This window comes from Enoplosus armatus, chromosome 2, assembly GCF_043641665.1.
Source record: "Enoplosus armatus isolate fEnoArm2 chromosome 2, fEnoArm2.hap1, whole genome shotgun sequence".
Taxonomy (NCBI): domain Eukaryota; kingdom Metazoa; phylum Chordata; class Actinopteri; order Centrarchiformes; family Enoplosidae; genus Enoplosus; species Enoplosus armatus.
In genome coordinates, this window is record NC_092181.1 from 14,701,191 (window position 1) to 14,716,374 (window position 15,184).

Consider the following 15,184-nt stretch of genomic DNA (forward strand, 5'->3'; position numbering starts at 1 on the left):
TGGCCTAAATGGTCCTTTACAAAACAAACTGCTTCAAAACAGAGATGTAGTGGGACTGATACCGTAGTTAATGATTCGTTAATGGCTACAAATAGATAACGTTAATAATGTACTTTGTCCCTCATCGCTCCCCCTACTATGTCAAAACAAGGAAGGGTCGGAAGTGGCAATTGCTATGGCAAAAAGGAAACGGGAGAGGAACTCAAAAGACACATCTTCAGTTGTAGGGGTGAAGGCAAGGCAGAAAGAAATGACGCAACCAGAGAAATATCATATTCTTCCCCTTGCTGCAATTGCTTTGGTTGTAGCCGTTTGTGTGGTACCACTGACAGCAGAAATATCTACCTGTAAGTACCCTGTAAGACTTGTTGACGAGTGGAAACTAATGGCAGGATAGTGCTTCGTAGCTAGGTTAGCTATAACGTTAGCTAATTACCTGAAACTCACTGTGTGTTTAAGTGGCATTGCAGCAATGACTGTGGTTTTCACCAACCGACTGAAGGTTTGCCACGATATATATGTTGTTTAACGTATTAGCTAATTTAGAGTTAGCGCGAAGTCATAAAATCTGTTAGCCCCAGGCTAATTGTAGATTAACGCTAAACAAAACAGCACCAACTGGAGGAGGCAGTTGACAGTCCAAGAATGGGCTCCAGTTTGAGTTTCCCTCTCCTGGGGGTAGTTTACGGATTAATTCAGCATGTGACCACGGGGCTCTGCAGCCATAACTTCAGCCCTCTCACATGCCTTCCTCTACCAGGCAGCAACGTTAGCTGACTGGCTGTAGATTGCAGTTAGATTGGGCCGTTTTTTCACTCTGGCGACCCATCAAACTGCCCACACTGGTATGGAATAGGTTTCCATAACGACAGCAGAGAATCATAGGTTTGAGGTAAGTTACAGAAAGCTAGTTGCACAGCTGGAGCCTCTATGATGGCATTAAAATGCAGAGCATTCACGGTAGGATTTGTCTGACTTGTACAATATTTATGCCAACATGGAGTCAGGAAAACTGGGATTATTTGACGCATTCTATCCAGTGTAATAGCAAACCGTGTTATGGGTTTCTGATTATATGAATAATGATCATATCATGTTTAGTGAACAGTGGCTTCACATTTGGGTGTGGTCAGCTACACTGTAGGCTGTAGCATCTTGTCTGCATGTTTTCTATTTTTCTGTACAGCAAATGGATTTGCTGGCTAAGTGATTTCGACTGATCTGCACAATGTATACTGCTATTTTTCACTCCAGCTGGCTTCCCTCATCATAAGCACATAGTCCTGAGGATGGATGAGGCCTTTCTGACAGTCAACAATGAGCTGGACACTGAGGTGGTGGTGTCCTGGATGTCAGGGCGCTGCTACCAGGTAGGCTTACACACACCAAATCTTCTCCTCCAGTTGATTCTGTGGCAACGTGACTCATTTCAGATGAGGACGATGCTCTGATCTAGACCCTTCTTTCCTTGTGTGCTAGTGTTTGTATCAGCAGCTAGGGGTGATACCTGCAGGGCCCAGTCCTGGTCAGCCCAGTTCAGTTGACTTTGTTGTGAGCACACAGCATGAAATTACACTACAGCTCAATAGCACGCCTGTCAACCTGGAACTCTGCACGTAAGTTAAAGAACACAGACATGTTTCACATACACCAGAACTGAGAATATATGAAAAGGTATACAGAACAAATCTCTGACGACTTTAGTAAACTGACCTAAATATATTTTACAAACACATTTCTTTGTATTTGTACCTAAACACATATTTTTGTTTGTGGGATTGAAAATGTAATAGGATTTAGAGATATTGTCTTTCATGGCCCTTCGTTTTTAATTTCCAGGGTTCCATTCCACTTTGGGGAGCACGGCAACTACTCTCTGTGGGTGAAAAATCTGAACGACTCCTCAGTGGTCAACTGCTCCGTAGTGACTGATGCAGACCCTGTCAACAGCTACATACGTGAGTCTCATTCATCAGTTTGTATGACATATGTCAAGTGTTGTGATGCTGTGTTCATCCCCTATACAAAGAACATGCTACATTTAGATAATCCCTCACTCTCACTCTCTTCACACAGCGATCTTGGTAGCTTTTTTTATCTTTGCTGGACTGGCCTTGGTGTCTGCCATTGGAAAAACAATATTAGGGTAAAGTCATTTTATTGTTTTGTTCTTCTCTATAGGTAGAAGTAAAGGTGCGATGAGTTTCATATTGATTAGAAAATCTACACAGTCTTGCATACATATACAAACAAAACCAAATCTGCATATGATATATTCAAAGGATAGCCTGATTTCATGAGATATAAATAATTTTGTTGAGATATTTGTACATAAACATCTCTTGCTAAGATAACTGCAAAGCACAGAGCTCCTGCTGCTGTATACTTGTGTCTCAAGTGTGAACTGTGAGCTTGTATGTGTTATAGAATTACTCCTAAACTGGTTGATTGTTTCTTGTCCAGGCTTGATGTAGTGAAGGGTATACTCTTCCGAATTGTCGGCTCCATGGAGACAGAGAGACTCATCAACTCTGTGAGTGTTTGTGTAGAGGGCATTCTTCCAACCACAAACTGTAGGACTTCATTTAGCCAAGACGGTACTACTAACTACTGCTATTTTAATTTTGTATTATAAACCACTTTGGAAGTTTGTGTGACCGACATAAAATTTATTTTTTATATGGTACATCCCGCTGATATTTATTAGGCACTATACATCACTTTCACGGCTTTCAGAGGCTGTTAACACTGAAATAATCTGAGGTTTTAGTGGAGAGTTTTACAAGTTTTTTTGAACGGAGGCTTCTTGACTCTTTGAAAACAAAGATACTGAATTGTAGGACAAAATGCGTTACAGGCTGCGTGTGACTAGAAATGTTTTTCAAAACTCATAATGGTCAAATCCTCAAGGGAATTGTAAGTGTGTATGCTTCCAATTGAACTGAGTTGATGTCTAACTCTCCTCATCCAGGAACTGGGCTCCCCCGGCAGGACAGTGGCACCAGTTACTGACAACATCCTTCCTCCACCACCCAGCCCCAGCAAGAGGCTGCGATCTCTGGACACATTCAGAGGGTAGGCTCACCCCTAAAGCTCAGCTTGCTCAAAGAAAGACATTAACTGAATCACTTGGACTGATCTGTTGTTATACTGCATCATGTGATTCTCACTGTAGTGTGACATTTTGGCAGCTGACACTGGAATTTCCACTCATTAATCAGCCCCCACTGATAATATTAACATGGATCTGATGTCTGAAGTTGTCCTATTTGTTTCAAAGGATTTTTTCTTCTTGAAGTGAACCATTTGGCAGTAAATATGCATTTTCTCTATTTTCTGTCAGTATCTCCTTAGTCATTATGGTGTTTGTGAACTATGGAGGGGGACGATACTGGTTCTTTAGACACGAAAGCTGGAATGGTGAGCCTCATCTGGTTCTACTTTTAATTTAACCATTTCACAAAGTATCAATTATTCACAGATCTTTGCCTAACCTGCCTTGGTGTATCAGCCTTGGTATTGTAGTTGATTTTGAAGCATGTGTTTCCCATTTGTCTCCTTACAGGCCTTACTGTTGCAGATCTAGTCTTCCCTTGGTAAGCTTAATAAAACTTTTCTTCTACAGAGTTTCCCTGGCAGATCTTAGTGCTGCAGATTAGCTGACCCCACTCTTGAATGGAAAATGATTTGATGACTCTTTATTTCCGCTGACTGGAGTGAAGTGGTGTTTGCCTGTTTATTGAATATGTTGCTACAGTGTGTTATTCTTTGTGTTTTTATTATTTGCTAATTCTGTCTGCTATCTGAAATGTTCTTAAAAGGCAATAAAGGTTGGAAATGTATTTATGGCAGTTGGATTTGAAAATGGACTCACACTAAAGCTAATCTCCAAAAGGAAAATAGAATAAACCAAAATAATAAACCGTATCAGTTCTCTTGTTACCTCAGTAAAGCTTTCAGTTTAAAACCATTGCTCATAATTTGTCTCATTGACTCACACTTTGTGTTTCCCTCCTCCACCAGGTTTGTGTTTATAATGGGGACATCCATCGCCCTGTCAATCAACTCCCTGCTCCGTGCAGGCTCGACCCGTTGCTCACTGCTGAGGAAAGTTGTGTGGAGGAGCCTGCAGCTCTTCATCATCGGTGTCTTCATCATCAACCCAAACTACTGCCAGGGACCATGTGAGTATAAACACACTTCTTTGATGTTGACAATAATTTCACAAACCACTTATTAATTAATAGATCATGTTCTTTAATACTGTTCCAAACGTTGGACTTGTGTGGTCATTTCTTCCTGCCTGTTTCTGCTTGCATGTGTGCTTGCACTCCATCCACATTCCTCATCCACTCCACAGTATCTTGGGACAACCTGCGGATCCCAGGTGTGTTGCAGCGCCTGGCCTGGTCATACCTAGCTGTAGCCTGCCTGGATCTGTTGGTGGCGAGAGGGCATCTTGACATCCTTACAACGGTCAGCCGCATTTTACTCTCATTCTTTGACTTTATATTTAGTGTTCAACTGGTAGGTAAGAGTTACCTAAAATAATAATAACTTCTGTGGATACATTGATGCATAAATTAATTCTGATGTTCTTACTGTAATTCATCTATGATAAATATATTTATGCTAAATGTATTTTGAAGGAGAACAGAGGTGTTTGATTGAGTGTCCATGTTTTCCAGGATGCTTGGTGGTCCCCTGGCCTTGACATCTTGCTGTACTGGCCTGCCTGGCTGTGTGTGCTTCTCTTAGAAATCATCTGGCTATGCCTCACTTTCCTGCTTCCTGTACCAGATTGCCCAACGTGAGTCAAACATGGCATGTTTGCGTGTCTTCTTGTATCCATTTAATAAGGGAAATGCTCAGCAAGCAACAAGGTTTGTGTCTTTGGTCTTTTTTGTATGACATTTTCTGTCATTGAAATATATTTGATATTTGAGACGGTAAAACTAAACTCGGGCTCATTCTTTTACATAGTTTTTCCTAATGTATTATAAAGGAATTGATATAATAATGAACAATTTAAAAGCTAAGTAGAATCAAAATTTAAATCAGAATTGATCAAATTGAATTAAAATTCCATCCTTACTTTCATGTTTGTTTTTAAACCTTAACCTTGCTCTCGATACCTTGTACCCTGCATTGATAACACTGACTTCCCCCCACTCTTCTGGACAGAGGCTACCTGGGTCCAGGTGGGATCGGGGACATGGGCCTACATGCTAACTGCACCGGTGGAGCGGCTGGTTTCATTGATAGATGGCTGCTTGGAGTAAACCACATCTACCAGACTCCCTCGTCACGGGTTCGTGACCAGCAAAACAATCCAAACATACCAACAGTAGTCACGTTTAGTCTTTTTATAACTTGGGATGTTAAGCTTGACCTTACATATCAGGTTTCTCCCTAATAGGCCCCTAACCTCAACCATGCTAATATTACAGGTGATGCATGGGTAAACGGTGTCAGAACGTAAGTGTATTTACAAAAATCCACTTCTTTTTCCATTTGAAATAAGGTGATTTATGCAACTCATATGCCATATGATCCAGAAGGTGTTCTGGGCAGCATCAACTCTATCCTCATGGCTTTTCTTGGATTACAGGTTTGTAATGTGCATTTGTCTGGTTCTCTCTTTCTTTTTGTCTCCTAAAAATTTGTTTAAAGAAATACAGCTCATTGGAACAACCAAAAGGGATCCATCTTTAATGTTTTAATTGTATTTTTAATTGTCCCCAGGCAGGAAAAATAATCTTACACTACAGAGATCTCCACACAAGTATAATGTCAAGGTTTCTTATATGGGGTCTCTTATTGGTAAGCACATTCGCTTGTTGTATCACATCTCATGCTTCTACAGTATGTGCACACGTGTATTCATTTATTCTTACTTCTAAGTATATTAAATGAGTCTTTGTTTTGCTAGATAGGATGTTATTGTGTTTCCACACTTTTATTTCATGACACGTTTGCTTTCCTGAATGAATAATAAAGTGTTGTGTAACACACAGGGAGTCATATCAGCAGTTCTGACCAAGTGTTCCACAGACCAGGGCTTCATTCCTGTCAACAAGAACCTATGGTAAAGTTTGCTTTTATGCAATTTCAGATGGAACAATGTTTGCTGAGCTACTGCTTTTTGGTATCTATTGACTGAATGTTTGGGGAAGTTGCTACAAGTAAATGGCACTTTAAAAAAGTTAAGACACATTCTTAGCTTTTTTTATTGTTGTGTACCACCCTAACTGATATCTTTGTGTTCATAGGTTTTAGTTTTATGTGCTTTTTAGTACTTCATGGCTCAGATACTATTATTTGTTCTGCTGTATGGTACGTCTTTTTGTGCCTACTATATTTTATGTTTTGGTGGGCCAATGACAATTTTCCAGCTTGGTGGACAATACAATTTGAAGTCCCTTCTTTCCTCTCTTTGTTTTTAAATGTTTTAAAAGCACACAATCTGAGATGCCTACCCAACTTCACACTTATGTTGTATGATTCACAAAATTCCTATACTGTCCAGGTCTTCCACATTTGCCTTTCATTCCTAACCAGCTACCACCCTAAAGTCCTAATTGAACGCACACAATATTTCATCAGAAAATACAGCCCCAAGAATGTAGCTAGCATATATTTTAGCTCAAGGACAAGCTGGTCAGCCATCCATGCCAGTGCATGGGATCATGGGCACCGTCAGAAGTTGTTAACCTACAGCACACGCCACTGCAAATAATGGGCTTTAAATTACAGGTGTGGAGTTGTTGTGTCTTGTAAGAAAGTAGCTTTGTGAAGTTTGACTAGAGATAAATAATAGAAAATCTCCACACCTACAGGGATATCCTTCATAAATATTTGCAGTCGAATGTCTTTAACAGCACTGCCTGTGCCTGTTCATTTCACTTCTAGGTCTCTGTCCTATGTGACAACACTGGCCTGTTTTGCGTATGTGCTGCTCGTGCTGGTCTACTACACAGTGGATGTGAAGAAGTGGTGGTCTGGGGCACCTTTCTACTACCCTGGTGAGGATTGCACTACATTGACAGATATAAGCTCAGGATTAGTAGACAATTTTAACAGTAAGCATTTTGTACACTGGGCTTGATGATTTCACAAATGAGCTGTGGACATGCCTGTCACCCACTTGTTGTTTTGACTTAAAACCAATTGCACCTTCCATTTCTCAAACTAGTACAGTATTTTCATTTAGTGTTATATGAATATAGAGGCCAGGTATTTGTGGAGATGTATATAATTACTTGTATGATTACTAAGTCTATATAATCACAGAACTGTTTTACTTCTGGCATGGTCTGTCTGTTAGGTGTACATAGAAAATAGATCTACCAAATTTACCAATTTTAAACACCTTTTTTAGAGTTGGACTGTTAAGGACCTTTGCTTCCCTCTCACTTGTCGTACGTGATTCCAGGTATGAACTCCATCCTCGTGTACGTGGGCCATGAAGTGTTTGAGGAGTACTTCCCCTTTCGTTGGCGCATGGTCAACAGCCAATCCCACGCTGAGCAACTCACCCAGAACCTCGTGGCTACCTCCTGTTGGGTCTTCATCTCCTACGTGCTCTACAGAAAGAAGATTTTCTGGAAAATTTAGAAGTGAAGCCCCCAAATGATGTGACATTCAGACAACAATACCAGAGGACATAGTTTAGAATTGCTGGAGTTAAAATCTGAAAACATTTGGAAAGCGGGAAACAGGAGACTGGTTCATTTTTTCAAAACTATGGTAGTTCTTTTTTGTTTTTTACATTTTTTAAATATCAAGTCACTACTTCATAGGACAATAAAAATTGTTTTTCCAAAGACCTTCAGATATGGAGCAGCTGACCCTTGCCAAATATCTCAACTGACTCAGGAAGAAGTTCTCCAAGAATAGTTTGAGAACTATGAAGACTGACTTTGTTAATCTGTTTGATTATGTGTTATAGACGCTGGTTTTCTTTCTCACACCACTAACTACAACAGCAGGGTGTTGGAGTAGTGGTTTAACAAGCCCTTGTTGACTTCCCCTTGGGAGAATCCCTGATGCCATCTTAAGTACTGTTGCATTACCCTGAAAACTGAAGTGGGTTTTTTCATGAGATTGACTCCACAAAACCAGGAGGAGACTGTAAATGATTTACACTCGAGAGAAAAGGCCACCAAGAATGCATTGTGATCTTTCATTGTTTCCACTGCACAGTGGAACATGGAAGTGATATGTAAACAAGGGGAAACAGTATGTAGAGGTTTTAAAATACAAAAGTGAAACACCCGCAATATATAGTTCCTCAGTTGCCTGTGTAGACTTAATCATGATTTATTATTGTCAGTTTGTAGGCTTCCTCAAGTGTAAGTGCTTTCCATTTGCAGTCCTCTGCTCCCTCGCTCAGCAAGTATCCAGTGGTGACATATGATGTTGAGGGGAAGTGAAGGAGGGCATGTCACATGACTATTGAAACCCACTGGAGGTTGCTCGTTTACCATTTTCGTTAAATGAGAAGCATGCATGCGTGGTTATCTTGTGTTTTGTCACACATGCCCCCTTTTATGTCAGCATTAGAAGAAATTATTTGCCTTTCTCTTACCAAAAGTTTGCTACTTTTGAGTTGCCATTTTTTTCACATTTTGTTAAATGTGTCAAGCACACTGTATGTTGCCCACGTACAGACGTTTAATTGTGAGATTTGAAAATATATATTTGATGATGTCTTATCTCACCATAAAACAAACTGTGTTGCCATTACTCCCACAATACTGTATAAATGTTCCCCCTTTCTATGATTGGCAGTTAATATACATATTACTTTTATTAAAACATTTTGCAAAATCATCTGTTCATTCTGTAGAATATCCGAATGCTGTGAGAGATTTTGGATAAATTGTTCATCTAGTACTGTCTAAATTGATGAAATTCATGTTTTGTCAACTTTTATACATTTATTTTTTTATATTCACCATTTGAAAATAAGGTATGTAATAAAACTTATTCCAAAATATAATTTCTGAGTTTGAGGGTGAGTTTTATTGTTGTGTTGTGATCATTTCCGTCCCATCTGTCTTTAGGACTTTAAAGATGTGTCTCTAAGAATAATAATGACTAGTCTTATAAAGGCTGTGTGAAGAAACTTATATAAGAATATGTATTTACAGTGTTACAGTTCACACATCATTTATCTTCAAGCTGTGTTTCCAGCTCTTCGAGGAGAGGTGTAGTTTGCTTTATTGCTCAATAAGGCGTGGGAATCGAGTTACAGTGTGGGTGCCTTGTGAGGAAAAAAAGCAAGTTGTGTGAGTTCTTTCTCATCTCGCGATATAATTGGCCCGTCTTCATTCATGTCTATTATGAGAGTTTTTCCGTTCTCGCGCGACTTTGTAACTTTCCCACGCCTTTTGTTTTGGCGTCTGCCCTCTGCCCGTCGCCACTCCCGCCCCCTCTTCTCACCCCTTTGCCCCGTCACACCTCCCCCTCTTTCTCTCCCTGCTTTTCCATCCAGTCTGGTTTTTCTGTTGTGCCATTGGGCAGGGGGAGGGATCTCGCGATTGTTGGACTTTTTTTTCGGGGGGGTGTGGGGGGGGGGTTATTAGGAAGATGGCGCCCGTTGTTACGGGGTAAGTGTTGAAATTCAAAGCATAATGTTATTTAAAAAGTTTTGTTTCTTGTGGTAAACCGTTGCCAGTTTGTGGTGTTTGTGTTGTACTGTGTCTGTGTTAGTATTGTTGCCGTGGCCTCAGTAAGCTCAGCCCACACAGTGCTACTTTTTGGCTTGATGTGGGGTCAGTTGTGCAAAACTATTCTTCGAAGTATCGTCTCTGCCATTCTCTGCCATTTGTAATTGTCGCTCGATATCGACTCTGTTTCAAACTATTTCAGAAACTTTTTGTCAGTCAACCGTTTTGCATTTTGGCTCGACTTCTGCTTCTGTGTTTTTAATTTCAGTTTCAGCAACAATGTAATATCTCAGACAAACTACTCAGACCGCAACATTATGAACATACATTAACGTCATAGCAGCTGCTTTAACGTAAAGTAACTGTTAACTTAGTTATAGAAGATTATTGCTAGGTTAGTTAAGCATCACCCTCAGCATAAATATATTGATTCAATTTTATCTTCCTTTCATTAAAAGGTAGCTCAAAAAGATCAGTCCATAGTGTTACTGTACTATTGTACTGCTAAAACTCTCCGTTTATGTTAGTTATTATTGTATGCTTTGCAGTAACGTTAGCGCCATTCCTTAATCTATGGTCTTACCTGTTTATCTACGTTCTTAACACTAGAGCACAAGCGCCCTTGCATTACACATGTCACTGACATAGTTTTTTCCACCCACTTTCAGTCCAGCTTGTTTTTTCCATCTCTGTCACCTTACCCCAGCACTGCAAACCACATGTAAACACCTTTCACTCTGATGTTGTTGTTTTGCAGGAAGTTTGGTGAGCGACCTCAGCCTCAGCGTTTGACAAGGTAGAGATCATCAACGAAGGCACCCCTCCACAGTGCAAACAACTCAAAACTTTAAATCAGTACAGACCGCTAAATGGAAACAACTTGAATAAAGTAGATGTTAGAACAATTTGTACTGTGTTGTCAAAGTGTTTACATGTGTGTTCCCCCATTTCAGGGAGGCCATGAGGAATTACTTGAAGGGGAAAGATGATCAAACAGTGCTCATACTACATGCAAAAGTTGCACAAAAGTCATATGGCAATGAAAAAAGGTCTGTTAAAACATCTTTGAATATGTGTGTGTGTTTGATAGAGAAAGCCCTACTGTTCAAAATAGATACATCGGATCAACTTTTTGTTTTTACCTCTGCTTGTGTCACTTAGGTTTTTCTGCCCTCCACCATGTGTGTATCTGATGGGCAGTGGCTGGCAGAAGAAATTAGAGAGTATGGAGAAGGAGGGTTGCACAGAGCAGGAGGCCCAGGCATGTGCATTCATTGGGATAGGCAACAGTGAGCAGGAGATGCAGCAACTCAATCTGGAGGGGAAGGTGGGAGGGCATTTATAATAACACAGTACTGCAGATGTGTTGGTAATCTTCACTGTTTATACACACTCTTCCCATACTTCATCACTCATGCTTTCTCTGCTTCACTACTGATAAACCCTGCAAAGTAACCACAGCATAAACTGTTCAGCTGCTTTGCTTTGCAGTTTGACCATATCCTCTGTTTGTTGCTGCAAAACCCTTTTAACTATCTTCACACTGTAGCTGATATTCTTGCGTGTCCTTGTGTTTTCTTATTTGCACCAATGCCACGAATTAACTTTTACTCAAGAAGACAAGAAGGAAGTGAAAGGGGGACAAACAGATGTACACACACACTCACACAAAACCCCCTAATCTGTATCTTTTTCCCTGCGTTAGCACTTCTGCACGGCTAAGACACTGTACATCAGTGACTCGGACAAAAGGAAACACTTCATGCTGTCTGTGAAGATGTTGTATGGGAACAGCGCCAACATAGGAGTCTTCCTCAGCAAGAGGATCAAGGTCATCTCCAAGCCCTCTAAGAAGAAGCAGTCCTTGAAAAATGCAGATTGTGAGTTGCAGGATGTGTCAACACACACACACACACACACACACATACACACTCGCTCATGTAAAGACGGCTGTGTGTTTTCACCACACACTGACATTTCATTTTAATGTGAAAAACATTTTTTCTTATCTCTCTTTCTTTATCCTTTTCCTCTCTCCCCAGTGTGTATCGCTTCAGGGACTAAAGTGGCGTTGTTTAACCGTCTGCGTTCCCAGACGGTTAGCACCAGGTATCTTCATGTGGAGGGGGGAAACTTTTATGCCAGCTCCCAACAGTGGGGTGCCTTCTACATCCATCTCTGTAAGTCACACTGCCACATTTATTTTTACCCATCTTATTTTATCTTCTGTGCTAATTTCCTTGGTTTCTGTTGTTCTGTACGTTGAACACCTTACCTGCATAAAAGCAGACATTTTAATTGTATTGTTGTCTTCTTTCATGTGTTCGTCGACTGTTTGCACTGATCTGGAGCACCTATTTAAAGGTAGAGAGGGAGTTCTAGACATTTACTTTATTTTTGTGTGCTGTGTCATTTTGTTTAGTGGACGATGATGAGTCTGAAGGAGAGGAGTTTGCTGTGAGAGATGGCTATATTCACTATGGCCAGACGGTCAAATTGGTCTGTTCTGTTACTGGCATGGCCCTGCCCAGACTGGTATGCATGTGTCTATGTCAGTTGTCTATTGTTGGTGGAAAAAGTGAGCATTTATACCACTGGTGTACTTAAATGTACACGGAGGGATGTTTGTAACTGTGCAAATGTGTTTGTGTTAATTTGCAAATATGTTCATTAGTTGTTTCTGTGTATTTTATAATTGGTGTGTGTGTTGCCTCAAATCCTCAGGTCATTCGCAAAGTGGACAAGCAGACTGCATTAATGGATGCAGATGACCCGGTGTCCCAGCTTCACAAGTGTTGCTTCTACCTGAAAGATACAGACAGAATGTATCTCTGTCTCTCACAGGAGAAAATCATCCAGTTTCAGGTGTGCAATGACACACACACACATGGGTTTGAGTAGTAGTCTCAATGTTTCTTACCATAGAAACATGGTACTTTTCCGGATAATGTTATGTTGTTATAAGTTTATGTTGTGGCCATCAGTTTTAATTATTTTGTTTCTAAGGAATCAAGTTTTGTCTGTTAGTTTTGCGTGACGCACGACCCTAAATACAATATCTGCCCGACCGCTGTAGCTACAGAGTAGAGGCCTGCCAGAGGTGCGAAGCAGAGCTGTAGTAAATTCAAGACGCTATGTTGTCATAGCAACAAAACACAGCACCATAGTTGCCAAATTCATTCAAAATGTACCCAGAATTAAAACATAAATTGGCTCAAACTGCAGATTGTATTATTAAGCTGCTCTCTACTACTATCAGTTTACCAGTGTACGTAACGCATTTTTAAGCTTGGTGATTGGATGATTTTTGTCAGAATGCACCTTGGCAGTCATATTTAACTTCTCACCATAGCTTTTTATGTACACAAGCCTGTACCTTCAACTTTGTATCCAGATCCTTTCTAAGGCTGTTGTTCATCTTTTGCTGCACACTGAAAACATTTGGGTTTGACAATAAAAGATGAATGAGACAAGAGATCAGCATTTCAGCTTTTATTTCCAGGTATTTACATCTAGGTCTGTGAAATAACTTTGAAGATGGCACCTTTTGTAACGGAACACCAATTCTTAGGTGAGCAGAAGTATAGGAAAAGAAAGACAGAAAAGTGAATAATACTTGCTAATATTGCTATTCCAGTATTAGCAAGTAATACTATATTTCATGTATGTTTTTCTCCTTGTCAGCTTGGGAAGTGAAATATATTTCTATGTAAATGTTTTTTTTTTTTCAGGCCACACAGTGCTCCAAAGAAACTAACAAGGAGATTGTTAATGATGGGGCTTCCTGGACTATTATCAGCACTGACAAGGCAGAGTACACCTTTTTTGAGGGCATGGGCCCCGTCCACACACCGGTCACACCTGTCCCTGTGGTGGAAAGTCTGCAGGTACACATACAGCCCTTACTGTTTAAAGTATGCTTGTTGTGCTTTTTATCAGCAAACATTAGTGCCAAGTACCGACTACTTCCTCTTTAAGTTTGTCACTTGTAGGAGGGATCTTTAAAGACATGAAAGCTTTTTTGTATGTCTCTGTCAAGTTAAACGGTGGAGGAGATGTGGCAATGTTGGAGCTGACGGGACAGAACTTCACCCCTAACCTCAGAGTGTGGTTCGGAGACGTGGAGGCTGACACCATGTACAGGTGAGGGTTTATATCTGTGTGCGCACATTAGTGTGTAATGGCTCAAATGCTCAAACCTTGTCTCACCTGTCTGGTCCCGTAGATGTGGAGAGAGCGTCCTGTGTGTTGTGCCGGACATTTCTGCCTTCAGGGAGGGCTGGCGCTGGGTGAGACAGCCGGTTCAGGTCCCTGTCACGCTGGTCCGCAATGATGGAATCATCTATGCCACCGCCCTCACCTTCACCTACACCCCCGAACCAGGGCCCCGACCCCACTGCAGTGCTGCTGGGGCCATTCTGCGGTCACATAGCACCTCATCTTCATCACCGGCGTCTTCATCCTCACCATCATCCTCCTTGGGCGGGCTCGTGGAAGGCCATGGGGCTTACAACAGTAGTGACTCAGGCATGTCGTCAGGTGCGTCGACCATGTCGGTGCTGTCATAGTAATACTTACTATGTGTGTGTGTTGGGGTTTTTTTTTGTATGCGTGCTTCGAATGAGTGAGAATGTGTGCATGTGCTTTCCAAAGAGGCTCATGGACCTGTGAAGAATTGCTCGGAAACTCTTCATCGAGAGAAACTGTGATCATCAGGAATGTTAAAGAGAGCTGGGGGGAAAAAAAGACAAGTTTAAAGAAAATACTTGGGATGACTGAATCATCTCTTTAGCTCCCTCTTGTGGTTTGTTGTGGACATGTCAAAAGCCCCACTTAACAAGGACCTTCATATCCAAGACCTTCACCTAAAAGAAGATGAATCTGCCTTCTAACTCTCACAACAACCTGATTTGTACAAGAACCATTTTGTTTTTATACACCTGTGGGTTTGGAAGCTATTTTCACTATGCTCTCTTTCTACCGAGGTCATGTTTTTATTGAAAAACTTGATTTATCTGTTGTGTGTAAGGGAAACATTTGTTGTAAGAGTAACATAGTTTTTACGGACCAAGGAATATTATTATATTATTTTATTCATATTATATTTTATAAGCTTTTGCCGAGGTACATTTTGACATTTTTTGTATGATACTGTGTAGTAAATTCACTTTGGTTACCAAATAGAATTTGTTATGTTGTCGACTCCTCTTTGAGATTTGCCTCAGTGGGGTGGTCAAGGTGGAAATGGCTTGTAGAATGTCTCTTAATAGTCTGACTGCAGCTTTTCTGCTTTTCTATTCATTCTTTAATCTTCACTGGTGCGTTTTGGAACTAGATTGCCAAATTCATAATTACTTACAGCAGTTTTAACTAACCAAGTGCTGTATAACAATGAAAAAAAAAAAAAGATCAGGCTACAGTTTTTCAGTGACAATTAAGACATGCACATATCTGCCTGCAGTTATTGGCTTAGTTGCCTTAGATCTTCTAGGTCACTTGGCTTGACTGAT

At 40.6% G+C, this 15,184-nt stretch overlaps 2 protein-coding genes across 2 annotated transcripts; both read left to right on the forward strand.

Moving 5' to 3' along the window:
- The first annotated feature begins 175 nt into the window (after window positions 1–175).
- Window positions 176–8,895, forward strand: hgsnat (heparan-alpha-glucosaminide N-acetyltransferase). Its single transcript, XM_070918843.1, has 18 exons — window positions 176–347; window positions 1,255–1,370; window positions 1,480–1,616; window positions 1,840–1,958; window positions 2,077–2,146; window positions 2,464–2,533; window positions 2,972–3,075; window positions 3,344–3,420; window positions 3,566–3,596; window positions 4,024–4,184; window positions 4,361–4,476; window positions 4,689–4,810; window positions 5,185–5,311; window positions 5,525–5,611; window positions 5,746–5,823; window positions 6,018–6,088; window positions 6,913–7,025; window positions 7,436–8,895. Exons 1-18 carry the CDS (start codon window positions 176–178, stop codon window positions 7,615–7,617), a joined length of 1,953 nt encoding a protein of 650 aa, XP_070774944.1. The 3' UTR covers window positions 7,618–8,895.
- Window positions 8,896–9,594: 699 nt separating this feature from the next.
- Window positions 9,595–14,755, forward strand: rbpja (recombination signal binding protein for immunoglobulin kappa J region a). The gene is made up of 11 exons (XM_070918573.1): window positions 9,595–9,614; window positions 10,432–10,470; window positions 10,628–10,723; window positions 10,836–11,001; window positions 11,380–11,554; window positions 11,717–11,854; window positions 12,097–12,209; window positions 12,399–12,539; window positions 13,406–13,561; window positions 13,714–13,817; window positions 13,900–14,755. Exons 1-11 carry the CDS (start codon window positions 9,595–9,597, stop codon window positions 14,240–14,242), a joined length of 1,491 nt encoding a protein of 496 aa, XP_070774674.1. The 3' UTR covers window positions 14,243–14,755.
- The last annotated feature ends 429 nt before the right edge of the window (window positions 14,756–15,184 follow it).

Coding starts and splice junctions, on each gene's coding strand:
- hgsnat (XM_070918843.1), top strand. CDS start 176: ATGGCAAAAAGGAAACGGGAGAGGAACTCAAAAGACACATCTTCAGTT. Junction 1,959..2,076: donor CCCTGTCAACAGCTACATAC/GTGAGTCTCATT, acceptor CTCTTCACACAG/CGATCTTGGTAGCTTTTTTT. Junction 3,421..3,565: donor TAGACACGAAAGCTGGAATG/GTGAGCCTCATC, acceptor GTCTCCTTACAG/GCCTTACTGTTGCAGATCTA.
- rbpja (XM_070918573.1), top strand. CDS start 9,595: ATGGCGCCCGTTGTTACGGG. Junction 11,002..11,379: donor AACTCAATCTGGAGGGGAAG/GTGGGAGGGCAT, acceptor TCCCTGCGTTAG/CACTTCTGCACGGCTAAGAC. Junction 11,555..11,716: donor GTCCTTGAAAAATGCAGATT/GTGAGTTGCAGG, acceptor CTCTCTCCCCAG/TGTGTATCGCTTCAGGGACT.